General features: G+C 40.4%; 1 protein-coding gene across 3 annotated transcripts; it reads left to right on the top strand.

The window, feature by feature from the left end:
• The first annotated feature begins 5 nt into the window (after window positions 1–5).
• On the top strand, window positions 6–12963 carry aclyb (ATP citrate lyase b). 3 transcript variants are annotated; one of them, XM_057023221.1, is made up of 30 exons: window positions 6–148; window positions 1687–1868; window positions 2326–2448; window positions 2967–3029; window positions 3413–3603; window positions 4327–4406; window positions 4518–4648; window positions 5118–5236; window positions 5314–5450; window positions 5569–5630; window positions 5807–5924; window positions 6066–6220; window positions 6542–6635; window positions 6852–6908; window positions 7360–7389; window positions 8397–8538; window positions 8616–8784; window positions 8863–8967; window positions 9087–9283; window positions 9376–9457; window positions 9540–9650; window positions 9733–9860; window positions 9940–10033; window positions 10211–10365; window positions 10443–10593; window positions 10686–10829; window positions 10947–11060; window positions 11240–11322; window positions 11556–11632; window positions 11714–12963. In XM_057023221.1, the coding sequence occupies exons 2-30, from the start codon at window positions 1710–1712 to the stop codon at window positions 11806–11808; spliced, it is 3366 nt and encodes a 1121-aa protein (XP_056879201.1). In that variant the 5' UTR covers window positions 6–148; window positions 1687–1709; the 3' UTR covers window positions 11809–12963. The 3 variants fall into 3 exon arrangements, with proteins under 3 accessions (XP_056879201.1, XP_056879280.1, XP_056879361.1); XM_057023300.1 differs by lacking the exon at window positions 6852–6908; XM_057023381.1 differs by lacking the exons at window positions 6852–6908; window positions 7360–7389.
• The last annotated feature ends 111 nt before the right edge of the window (window positions 12964–13074 follow it).

Here is a 13074-nt window from a genome sequence, read left to right as displayed (position 1 = left end):
CGTAATCGGTCGCCAGATTATGGTGCGACACAGGACGTGAGTGAGGTGGCAACTGACAGCGTCAGACTGGCTCAAAGGAAGGGACTGTGTCATTTTTGTCCAGAAAGCGTGTCTTATCCTTCAAGAAGGTGCTGCCTTTATTGAAAAGGTAACATTTTAGCCCGCTTTCTTTTTTCAACCAGCTAGGTTAGATAGGATTTCCATGATTTGCGAACAGCTAGCGACTGCCTTCAGCAGCCTAGCTTCAGTAGGTAGCCTGCCACTCAAGACTTGATGCTAGGAGAAATGCAACCAATCTCATCACTTTATTAATTCAAAAGGCACAACTGTAGATAATGTTTCCATGTATGGGATTATGAAAGCATGGAATTATTTTAACTCATACCTGTGAAAACTTAATACCCTTCAACCAGCTCTTATTGGCACGATCTCCCATTCCATAGGCGTTGTAATGTAATCCGTATTTTATTTTAAGGGCTGTTTTAAAGTTGTTTATTTACATGCCTGGACTAAGGAATAACTAAATAAACTTGCCTGGGTAGCTAGACGATGTGTGGAAGTGGGTGTGGTGGCTGGTACTGTACCTTCATTCATTGGTGTGGGCTGGACCTTTAGGAAGCAACAAGCCGTCCGTACTATGGCGTATCCTGGTTCTACCCTCTCGGGAGCCTACCCAGACAACTTTTATGGTTCATTGAATTCGAACATAATGGACCCTAGATTACGGAAGTCTAACTTCTAGGACGTATGTTCTTAAAAGCATGGCATTACTAAGCTAAATCCAAATCAGACTTTCTAGGTTAGCAATGCCAGACAAGTCGCAGACTGTTTTGACCTTCTGCATGAGATAAACTGTAGGTTTGCCCTCAGGAAGCTGAAATAAAACCCTCATAAATGTTATCAGCTGAAGGGAGAAACGATCCTATCGGCTTGCATTTCTTATCTCTGTTTAGTTTTGGCACTGTATAGACAGTAAAATCTCTCTTTAAATCGTTTCTTTCCTAGATGTGTACAAAAGTTGGACCTCTTCAAATTAGATGTGTAACTTGTTCTAAAAGCCAAAACACAAACAAGAAGGACATGGGTGTGTGTTTTGTTGGCTAAGATGACAGTTGCAACCATGGGTTGGTTGAGCAGGTCCATTGGTATGTCGAGATGTTTGAAGCAGGCATTCAACGACAAGAACGCATCAGTATTTGGAATGGTTTATGAGCGCTACTGACAGTTTTATTGGGCTCCTTTATTGGATTTAGACCAAATACATATATTAAACATTGATTGTAAGTATTAAAAGAAACAACTTGCCTTTGATTTAACTATATTCCCCTCACTTTATGTGTTAACTGGTTAAAAAAAATGTTTGAGTAGTTTTGTAATTAGAATGGTTATTAATAATAACATGGGGTTTTCAAAGAAAGTCAACAATAATTTGCACTGAAGATAACCTACAAACCATATCATGACAGATTATTTTCAGCAATGGCAAAAGCGATTACAGAAGGAAAAAGACCCACAGCCGAATAATGGAATTCACGTACCAGCACTTATGGCTTGGTGAATGTTCTTCAACTTTGAAAATGTGGCTCAACGTGTCCTATGGTTTCTCAAAATGTGTTATTTGTTAGTTTAGTTTATCAGGTGTTGATGTGACTACTTGAAGTGAACTGTTGCCATTCCCTTGTCAAGGCCCTGTGCTGCTCAGCGCTGCCATGTCTGCAAAAGCCATCTCGGAGCAGACCGGGAAGGAGTTCTTATATAAGTATATCTGCACTTCAGCAGCAGTGCAGAACCGTTTTCGGTACGCTAGAGTGACTGCTGAGACTGACTGGGATCGCCTCACACAGGAGCATCCATGGCTGCTAACAGAGGTAATGACCTCATGAGACCTCTGGATTGTTACTCTTCTGGTAAAAGTGTATGGAAATCATGGCACACGTTGCTTTTTGTAAGTCTCAGAAAGTCAACAGATGGTACCATCAGAGAGGCATGTGACTTTGTTTTAAAATGCATTAACCAAGATTGCAGCAACACACATTCACAAATTATATGACATGTAATCGAATTTCTCTTTAAAAATAGCTACAAATCTGTCTTCTTTGAAGTAGTCTTTAAATTTAGGAACCGGTTATATTGCTTGCATGAAGACATTCTTTGGCTATAGAAGTAAATAGTATCTAAAGGATTCACTGTGAAAAGCCTGGGAAATCTGCATTTCTGATATATTTTTGCATGTTATCACTTACTGCCATACCATATTTGTATATGATGTAAATTAATGGATTCTGATTAATGTGTGGCTTATTTTTGTATTTGCCCTCTCCCAAGCGTCTCGTGGTAAAACCAGATCAGCTAATAAAGCGACGTGGGAAACTCGGCCTGGTAGGAATTGACCTTGACCTGCAGGGGGTCCGAGAATGGCTCAGTAGCCACCTCATGCAGGAGACCACTGTGAGTTCAGACCATTTGGTCAGAATTGTGACACTCTATTAGTTATATTAACAGTTTAAATCGTTGCTTTGCACTTGTTCACTAACAACAGCCCAGTGATGATAAGAGTTTTTGTAATTATGTCATAAACTAAAATATAAGTGCAAGCCTGAAAGTTTGACCAACGTCTATCCCATGGCTATATTGTGTACCATGTGCAGAAGGGTGCTATCTATAGTAGGAGTGATGTTTGTTTAGGTCAGAGGTGAAGCTTAGATGAGTAGGGTGTCCATTCCTCTGCACTATAAACACATATATATTTTTGTACTGTTATGCAGCACAGCCAGAGACGCACTGTTTATATGCAGGGCATGTGAATTGTTTTAATGTATGTTTTGTACTTTTTTTCCCCTCATGCTGCATGTTTAAAAATAAGAAAACGGGGTGTTTTAAAGTGACACGTAGTAAAAGCTCATAAACTTGTTGGCACAGACCCTTTTCAAATTAAAATAAACATGATCGTGGTTTGTCTTCTGTAGGTGGGGAAGGCAAAGGGTATCCTGAAAAACTTCCTCATTGAGCCCTTTGTTCCACATGTGCAGGTAATTTTAACTTTTTAGTCTTGCAGTCCTTGTTTAATGTTTATCTTGCTGAATTAAATTAATAGGAAATCACTGAACTGGCAGGGTTTTTTTCTCGGTGTCCTACGATTTCATGATTCACCGTCTTCTGTATCATCTATCACAGCGTTGCTATCAAACTGTAAGGCTGAGATAGCTGCAGAGCTATGCCAAGGAAGAATTTAAGGTCAGGTTGACATGGACTGAATGAGTGCAGATAAAAAAAATAATCTCCTGAAACCTTTGATTGAACACACATGCCCTGGCAAACTGGTTCCTCCTCATAGCTCCTATTATACTGCTGTTTGAGAGGTCACTTTAACATTTTTATACATACTTATTTTTTCCTTCACTGATTTCCCCAGGAGGATGAGTTTTACGTTTGCATTTATGCCACGCGTGAGGGCGACCATGTACTCTTCCATCACGAAGGAGGAGTGGAGGTCGGTGATGTGGATGCCAAGGCGCAGAGGCTGATGGTGGCTGTGGATGACAAGCTGACTGAAGAACAAGTCTCAGAGCAGCTTCTCATACATGTCTCTGATGATAAGAAAGCGTATGTACTCATATGTAACTATTGTTTATCTCAATATTCAGTGATTATACTAGTTTGGGTTTTCTTAAGCTCCATTCTACACATGGTGTAATGCCAGTATACAGGGGCATGGAAAAACTTTGTGCAACCCTGATCAAAATATTTGCTATTGTTAAAAAGAACATCTAGACAAGCCTGAGGCATCTGTGTAAGGATGAGGTTAAAATAGAGCTCTTTGGCCACAAGGTCAAATGGCACAGAATTTTGGTGAAAAGAACACATGTTGAACTGTTCGGCACAGGGTGGCTGCCTCATGTTCTGGGGTTGTGTTGGATCAAGAAACATTTGACATGTGAGGGGAAGGAGGGATTAAAGTTCACCAAATTCCTGAAGCAAACAGCACCATTTGTAACAATTCAGAAATTGAAGAGAGGACAGCTTGTACAAATGGATAATGATCCTGCACACATCTCAAAATCGGCTAAAGCTTCTGCATGCCACTATTCATCATTTAACACACAGTCAGTCTGTCCTATTTGTGCTGAAGTCAGTTTGTTTTAATCTTCCACCAATCAATTGAACTAAGGTCATACATTTTGGAAAGGTGCTTATTGTCTTTGTTGTCTCCAGTAGAAAAATGGTCTAATTTTAGGTTTATGTAACATTCATAAAAGTATCCTGGTCTAAAAGTGTTTTCAAAATGACTAGTTAATGTACTTTTTTCTTCCTTTTAAATCTCTAAAGTGTCCTGGCCAATTTTATCGTGGGACTTTTCAGTTTGTATGAGGATTTGAACTTTACCTACCTTGAGATCAACCCTCTAGGTATGTTCATCTATGCATGTTTGTAGTATTTTAAGGTTTACATTACATTTCCTGTGTGTTAACCAGCTCGTTCTGGCATTTTTATGCCACACTCTGCATTTGTTTAACTAGTTGTCACCGGCGATGGCGTTTACGTCCTTGACATGGCTGCCAAGATTGATGCTACAGCAGAATATATTTGCAAGCCTAAATGGGGTGATGTGGAGTTTCCACCACCTTTTGGCAGAGAAGCATATCCAGAGGTGAGATCTGTTTGCAGCTGAGTATTAAATTAGAATTAAGCAGCAAATCAGGTTGAGGGTGCAGCTTATGCCCTTTGCTTAGACAACAAATAAACATTGTAGTTTATCAATCAATCAATCAATCTTTATTTATATAGCGTCTTTTACAATCAAAATTGTTTCAAGGCGCTTTCCAGAATCCCAGGGCCTGACCCCAAACAAGCAACAGTGGCAAGGAAAAACTCCCCTTTAACAGGAATAAACCTTGTACAGGACCAGGCTAATGTAGGGGGACCCTCCTGCTGATGGCCGGCTGGGTAAAGAGAGGAGGGGGGAGGACAGGCAGAGGAGAGAAGAGGCATAGATCATAGAAAATACATTCAGAAATACATTATATTATAGTTTATAGTTCAGATTCATGTGTTTTAATATAGCCAATCTTGGCGGCAAAGTTTGCTTCTAATCTCCTTTCATGTTTTCTTCATTGCAGGAAGCATACATAGCTGATTTGGATGCAAAGAGTGGGGCGAGCCTGAAGCTGACACTATTAAACCCTCGTGGCAGGATCTGGACCATGGTGGCAGGAGGGGGAGCTTCAGTTGTTTACAGGTGCTTGTTTGCATTGTTTACATCAATCTTGTTTACTGACTAGATTCAGGTTTTTATTGGTTTCTCTTTTTCTGCAGCGACACCATCTGCGACCTGGGCGGAGTGGATGAACTAGCAAACTACGGCGAATACTCGGGTGCGCCCAGTGAACAGCAGACCTACGACTATGCGAAAACTATACTCTCTCTGATGACACGAGAGAGGCATGCTGAAGGTGAGTACCATGTCAAGGAAATCTCAAACGTGACCTTTTGTTTATTCAGAACAATGCTGCTGGACTGTTAAGTCTCAGTTGTCAACATGTTCCTATTCCCTCCTCTGATCTTCTGCAGGGAAAGTGTTGATCATTGGAGGAAGTATTGCCAACTTCACTAACGTAGCAGCCACGTTCAAGGTAAAACTGTTTTTGGAAACACTATACAAAGTAAATCTTAGAACTTTAGCATTGTCCAAAGACTTGTCTTGTTAATATGCACACTTGCCACCACCGAAACCTGTATATTTACTAAAGCTTGTTTAGAATGTTCCAGGTCTTTCAGCCCACTTAACTGACCTGTTCTTGGTCCTCAGGGCATCGTCAGAGCCATCAAAGACTACCAAACTCCTCTGAAGGAGCACGAGGTCACAATTTTTGTACGACGTGGCGGGCCTAATTACCAGGAGGGTCTGAGAGTAATGGGGGAAGTAGGTGAGTGTTGTGTTCCTTCAATTATTTATATGTGAATATTTGTGCGTATGCATTAATGATTAAAAAAAAAGGTCCTCCCTTTCTTTATTTAACTGTCAAAATCTTCTCTAAATTAAATTTTGTAACTTTTTCTTTGACCAGGCAAGACTACAGGTATTCCTATCCATGTGTTTGGTACTGAAACACACATGACAGCCATTGTTGGAATGGCTCTGGGCCACCGGCCGATCCCTAACCAGCCGCCGATGGATGCACACACTGCCAACTTCCTTTTAAATGCCAGCAACAGTATTAAAGTAAGATTCAGTACACTAAAGTGCTGTTTTAGCTTTCTTCCACACATCTCTTTGAGAAAAAACTACTTTCATCTATGTAAAATGTTGGGTTGAATGCATGTTTGATTCTAAACTGTCTTCATATAATAAATAAATTTTAATCTGCTGAAAAATAACTTTACTGCATTTAAAGATTCACATCTGTTTACATAGAGTGAGAGGTGGGGTTTATTTTAATCATTTCTGGCATTGTCTTATGTTAATGTTAACTCATTTTTCAGCTTGTGGTATGGGTAGGTTTTGATGGAACACATTTTTGTTTTTACTCACTTTTTATGTCAGACTCCAGCTCCAACAAGAACAGCTTCCTTCTCAGAATCATGGACTGCCAATGATGTCACCCCGCCCAAGAAAAGTAGAGCAGGCCTTCCAGGAGGTAATTCATAAGATCCATCTCCCCCTAGCTTCTTATTAGCATGACTCCACGTGTACTCATACTATTTTCTATTTTATTTCTCTCATCCTTGCACCCTATACACCTCCCTTCCCCTCCTGTGCATACGGTCTCTGCTTTCTACCAACATTTTTATTTATCCACCTTCCTGTTCTTCTGTTTCTGCACACCTTCATGCTTCATATTTGTCTCTCTAAGACTGTCTCGATTCTATATTGTGGCCTCTGAAGAATATGGTCACAGGCAGTGGGAAAGGTAAGTGTTAGGTGTGCTTTGACGCAAGCTTGGTTGTCCAACGTCCTGTTTTTCCTGATTTGCCTCCTTCCTCCTAACTCTCACCCTGAAAAGGTGAATATCTGTGAAACACCTTTAGTGCTTTATCTCCAAATGATTTGGGGAGGGTATGTTTTTGGTGTTTTGAAATCTAGGCACATTAGACAACTACTATGAACTCTGCTTGTATGGGAACAAAATAGATTGTGTGTGTGTGTATATTTTGTCACACAGCAGCATGGTTGAGGCAGCCGGGCACTGCATGCTCTTATCTTCTGGTGTGCTGTGTAGTGCTCTTTTAAATTTGAGATATAGTTGGCCAGATTGTCTGTGGTCTATACAATAAAAAAATAGATACATTCATTTTTTTTTCTTTGTGCTTGTTTCTTCTTTTTTTTTCTTGTGTGTGTGTTCCCGTCCTGTGGAGTCACAGATGTAAAAGCCTCTTCAGGCTACACCGGAGGTATGGAGGGGTGTGAAAACTTACCTGCCTTTCTGCCCTTTATCGCCTTTACCTTGCATTCCATTTTTTTTCTAGTTTGTTCTTTTTTGCTCCCTTTTGGTGGTTTTAAAACCCTAACGGGGATCAGGGTTTAACAGCTATGAGTATACTTTTTATAACAAGCACTTCAATCCAAACTGACATCAGTTTCTCATCTTTAAATTAGGATGAAATTAGTGCTTTTAAGAGATTTTTAGTGAAACAAGCACACTTCAATTTTGAACTTTTTCAACAATTTTTGTACTTTTGGTAATTTCTTTTCAACATATATTCAATAATTTCATAAGTTTCTTCCAGGATGGCATCAAGATAGTTGAAATAGAATTATTTCAGCTTTTGAGGTTCTTAAATTCGTAGAAATGATGATTGAATAAGGAAAACTTACTAAGTGGCTAAACTACACAGACGTCACATAATATAACCATCCATCAATGTCAGTCTAGGGTTAAATTTAGGTCATGAAAGGAATGTAACCACTGAGTGGTGAGACCATTTAACCAGATTCTTACCTAAAAAATAGTTTGGGCAGCAAAAATTTTGGATTTAGTAACAATTCTACATCTTAATAAAAGTTACTAATACATAAAGGCCATTTAACAGTGTTTGGAGAAATTTTAATACTATTCAAACATCATTTATCAAATCTAGATTTAGAAACACTTGTTTTAAAGATATTTCAAGCACTTAAAGCGGAACACATCTTATATACCATTAGTATTTAAGATGTCATAATAAGAACTTTAAAGAGAATTCAAGCAAAGAGACAGTGGAAATACTATATTAATCAAAGGTGTGCAATGTTCCTCATTTCTCTGCCTGCTGTCTTCTTCCTCAGCGTGTGTGCGGTCTCTATCATTTCCTTATTAACATCTACAGTCATACCTTTTTCCCTGAGTCTGACCCCCACTTTCTCCTCTCTTTCTTTACCTCTGCTTCCAGCTCTGATGTCTCTCACTTTTTCTCCCCAGCCAAAGCCACCACACTCTTCAGAAAACAAACAAAGGCCATTGTTTGGGGCATGCAGACGCGTGCTGTTCAAGGCATGTTGGACTTTGACTACGTTTGCTCCCGCGATGATCCCTCTGTGACTGCTATGGTCTACCCGTTCACGTAGGTTTAAAGGATGAAACCATCTAAAATGTTCCATTTCCTTAAACTTACTTAATATAACATGTATGTTTGCCTAGTGGCGATCACAAGCAAAAGTTCTACTGGGGCCACAAAGAGATCCTGTTGCCAGTTTATAAGAACATGGCTGATGCCATGAGGAAGCACCCCGAGGTGGACGTGGTGATCAGCTTTGCGTCACTGCGCTCTGCCTTTGACAGCACAATGGAGGTCATGCAGTACTCTCAGGTACAAAAAGGACAAACTTCTGAGATTGGTCACATGCTTGAAAAGGTCCTCAAGTGACAATTTTTGTGTGTTTTTTAGATTCACACCATCGCCATTATAGCTGAAGGCATCCCTGAAGCTCAGACAAGGAAGATAATCAAGGTGGCTGATGAGAAAGGTGTCACCATCATCGGCCCCGCTACAGTATGTTTTATCACACCAGCATCATTGTCACTACAGTACATTTTAGTTTGTTTTAATGTGGTTGATTTTGGGGGGGCAGGTTCCGCAGGTACACTGATTTATTTTTTTTTACTCTTAAGGTTGGAGGCATCAAACCAGGCTGCTTTAAGATCGGTAACACTGGTGGTATGCTGGACAACATCCTGGCTTCGAAACTGTATCGTCCTGGCAGTGTGGCGTATGTGTCACGGTCTGGGGGAATGTCCAATGAGCTAAACAACATAATCTCCCGCACTACAGATGGAGTCTTTGAAGGTGTAGCTATTGGAGGGGACAGGTTAGATGTTAACCTTAAGAAAATGGTTGTCCTGACATTAAACCAATTGCGTTCCAGATCCAATATAATTATACTTTACACACTTTATACAGATATCCAGGCTCCACCTTCATGGACCATGTCATTCGTTACCAGGACACTCCAGGGATCAAGATGATTGTGGTGTTGGGAGAGGTGGGTCTTATCATTGTTGCACCTTCTGATTTAATTCTATTTTGAAACATGTTTGTAACCTCTTTTACCCTTAATAAACTAGATTGGCGGCACTGAGGAGTACAAGATCTGCCAAGGTATCAAAGAGGGCAGAATAACCAAGCCTGTGGTGTGCTGGTGCATTGGAACCTGTGCTACGATGTTTGCTTCAGAGGTTTTTTGGTTTAAATGCCCTCGTTCAGATGTTGTTTTTGAGAAACAGTCATTCCTTGAAGTTGTGATGCCGTCATCCTCAGGTTCAGTTTGGCCACGCAGGGGCCTGCGCTAACCAGGCTTCAGAAACAGCAGTCGCTAAGAACCAGGCTCTGAGGGAGGCGGGAGCTTACGTACCAAAGAGCTTTGACGAGCTGGGCGATGTCATTGGGTGAGAAATGAACCATGAATTGTCAGAGTTTTTCTTATGAGAGTCTTTTCTACCAATACTGTGTCCTCTGGTGAAACAGGACTGTTTATGAGAAACTGGTGGCCAATGGGACCATAGTTCCTGCTGAGGAGGTGCCTCCACCTACAGTACCCATGGATTACTCCTGGGCCAGAGTAAGAACACCCCACTTTTCTCCACAAATTGTCAACCCAGAGGTTGAGGTTTCCTGTAACTGCAAAAACATGTATTTAAGAAGCATGAATTGGATAGAACGCCTTTTAATTTTAAAAAATGTTGTGTTAACATTCACTGTCTTGTGACCACGTTTGCTAAATTCCTTCTCCCCACAGGAGCTGGGCCTGATCCGCAAGCCAGCCTCGTTCATGACCAGCATCTGCGATGAGCGAGGGCAGGAGCTAATCTACGCTGGAATGCCCATCACTGAAGTCTTTAAGGAAGAGATGGGTTTGGGTGGGGTGCTGGGCTTGCTTTGGTTTCAGCGCAGGTCAGAAGCATTCACTGTAGGTGGCGACATCCATTTCTAGTTGTTTTCAGATAGATAATGATTTATTTCCTCCATAGGCTGCCACGCTATGCCTGCCAGTTCATTGAGATGTGCCTAATGGTGACTGCTGATCACGGGCCAGCCGTCTCTGGCGCACACAATACTATTGTCTGTGCTCGCGCTGGCAAGGACCTTGTGTCGAGCCTCACGTCTGGCCTGCTCACCATTGTCAGTAATGCTAACATTAACGCTAACGTGCACCTGCTTACATTGGCTAACATGTTCTCTTGCCTGAGAGATGATTTATTTGTGAATTAAAGGGGGACCGTTTTGGAGGCGCTCTGGATGCAGCAGCAAAGCAGTTCAGCAAAGCCTTTGACAGTGGCATGTTACCGATGGAGTTTGTCAACAAGATGAAGAAGGATGGCAAACTAATCATGGGCATCGGCCATAGGGTGAAATCAGTAAGCAGTGTTTTCAACCCTACCTCCAGATTGGCTTTTTATTACATTCTGCAGAAATAATACCCTGATTTGTTTATACCCAGGAAAGGTAAAGAATAAGATTGTGTACTTTTTCAGATCAACAACCCTGACATGCGCGTGCAAATTCTGAAGGATTTTGTGAAGCAACATTTCACTTCCACTCAGCTACTTGATTATGCTTTAGACGTCGAGAAGATCACCACTTGCAAGGTGCGTTTCAGCCCAAATTAAGCTAATATATGGGATTGTTGTTTGATTGCTGTCATGGCAATGTAAATATTATAATGCTAATGTTTTATCAGTGAATGCAAACCTTTAGTTGCTTATTTCTTGAGCAGCTCACATTTCTTCTGAAATTTACATGATTTAATTTCTTTCTTTATTCTCAGAAACCAAACCTGATCCTCAATGTAGATGGATTTATTGGTGTTGCCTTTGTGGACCTGCTCAGGACATGTGGTGGTTTCACACGGTGAGAATCTTCTATCTTTTAAGGGATGTGTCCATTGTTCAGAAATATCCATTTTTGACTGTAGTTTAAAATATTCTATCTGGTCTGATTTATTTCCTTATTGCTATGCCATTGTTAACGATGTAAACTGAACTAAAAAAAATCTGCTTTAAATAATTTTTGGTCCGTAAGTTAGTGTGTGTTCTGGCACCACTTGCTGAATTGATCTCACGTGAATATCAAACCATTTGCAGAGATGAAGCCGACGAGTTTGTGGAGATCGGTGCACTAAATGGGGTCTTTGTCCTTGGCCGCAGCATGGGTTTTATCGGTGAGCCACATTCACAAAAAATGCAGTAGAAAATGTACAACTAGTGAATCCAAATGTCTCAATTCATATCTGTTACATTAGGACATTACTTGGACCAGAAGAGGCTGAAGCAGGGTTTGTATCGCCACCCCTGGGATGACATCTCTTATGTGCTCCCTGAACATATGTCCATGTAATTCCCGCATTATACAATAGAACCTACATCCAGATGTGACTGCTTCAAAAGGGTCGGGCTAAACTGCTGCCTTGGGGAAAAACTAGGTAGGATGATTCTTGAAAGAACTGTCCAACTGTGGAATCAGGGTTAATCTAGTCATTTTAGGGAGGAAATGGAAATGTTTTAAGTAAGTTTGGTTTTGGGAAAATTATTTACCCTACCCGTACTTTGTTCGGCTCAAAACAAATAACCAAATAAGTGCAAGCTGCTGCAGAAGCACCACTTTCAACTACGGTAGTAATAAAAGTAATAATTTTTTTTATTTGTAATAAAAAAAAATTTTTTTTGCCATTGGTACAAAGGCAGAATGTTAAGCACGTTTCTTTCCCACTCAAATGTTACAGGTAATGATGACGTATTCTGCACAAACTGAAGAAATTTGTTCAAACAAAGCAATACACTGAACCGTCTTTTTTATATTCTGTGAAACGGTTAAAAGACAAACCTTAATTTTAATCAGAATTTGTTTTAGGTATGTTTATGAGTTTAAGTTCAGAGTATTCAAAGTGTTGCACCTTAGCTGAAATGTTTTGGGTTTATTTGTCCAAGTTGCACTCCATTTAGTAGGGTAGTTGTCACCAGATAAACCAAAGTCATTTTGAAGAATTGTTTTGTCTTTGTGTTTGGGAAAAGCAGATATTGAGCTGGGTAATAGAAATTAGATTTATGACTTCACCATTGCCTTTTACGGAACAACTCTCGTTACAGCCCTGGTCACGATGTCGCGGTTGAAACGCACCAGCTTCTGTTTAATTAGTTGCATCTTTTGGGTGTTTACGTGTTTTGTTTTATTCTTTTTCCGTTGATAGAACGACTTTATCTTGTTTTGCCGTCTGTAAGCACACGGGTCACTGCAGAAGCACAGAGTGATGTACGCTTCATGAATGAGTCCAGTGAGTCTTTGAAAGCATGTTATTGGTGAGGGACCATGAAAGCAGCAATTACCATACTAAGAATATGGATTTTGGTACATTTTTGGTACATTTCACCAAAGCCATACTTAAACTGCTTTGCGGTGCGGCTATGTTTAATCTCTTTTGCCCTTTTTCAATTAACTGTGAAATAAAGAAGCTTAGTTGTTTGTAATATCCTGGAATAAAGATAATAATATAAATCTGTTTTGCTTTTAATTTTGACTCGTATTGGTACCGAACTGTTGTTTGAAGAATTCTAATGTGTGTGGATCCCAAGATCGTTCTGCTGGAGGGAGGCAAGAAAAAGCATT

The sequence above is a fragment of the Takifugu flavidus genome, chromosome 1 (genome assembly GCF_003711565.1).
Source record: "Takifugu flavidus isolate HTHZ2018 chromosome 1, ASM371156v2, whole genome shotgun sequence".
Taxonomy (NCBI): domain Eukaryota; kingdom Metazoa; phylum Chordata; class Actinopteri; order Tetraodontiformes; family Tetraodontidae; genus Takifugu; species Takifugu flavidus.
Note: the sequence above shows the minus strand (reverse complement) of the source record. Positions and strands in the feature narration are given on the sequence as shown.

What these genes read in the sequence shown, in the direction of transcription:
- aclyb (XM_057023221.1), top strand. Translation starts at nt 1,710, where the DNA reads ATGTCTGCAAAAGCCATCTCGGAGCAGACCGGGAAGGAGTTCTTATAT. An exon ending in ACGTAGCAGCCACGTTCAAG is followed by an intron (nt 5,631 to 5,806) that starts GTAAAACTGTTT and finishes CTTGGTCCTCAG; the next exon opens with GGCATCGTCAGAGCCATCAA. An exon ending in GCTATGGTCTACCCGTTCAC is followed by an intron (nt 8,539 to 8,615) that starts GTAGGTTTAAAG and finishes ATGTTTGCCTAG; the next exon opens with TGGCGATCACAAGCAAAAGT.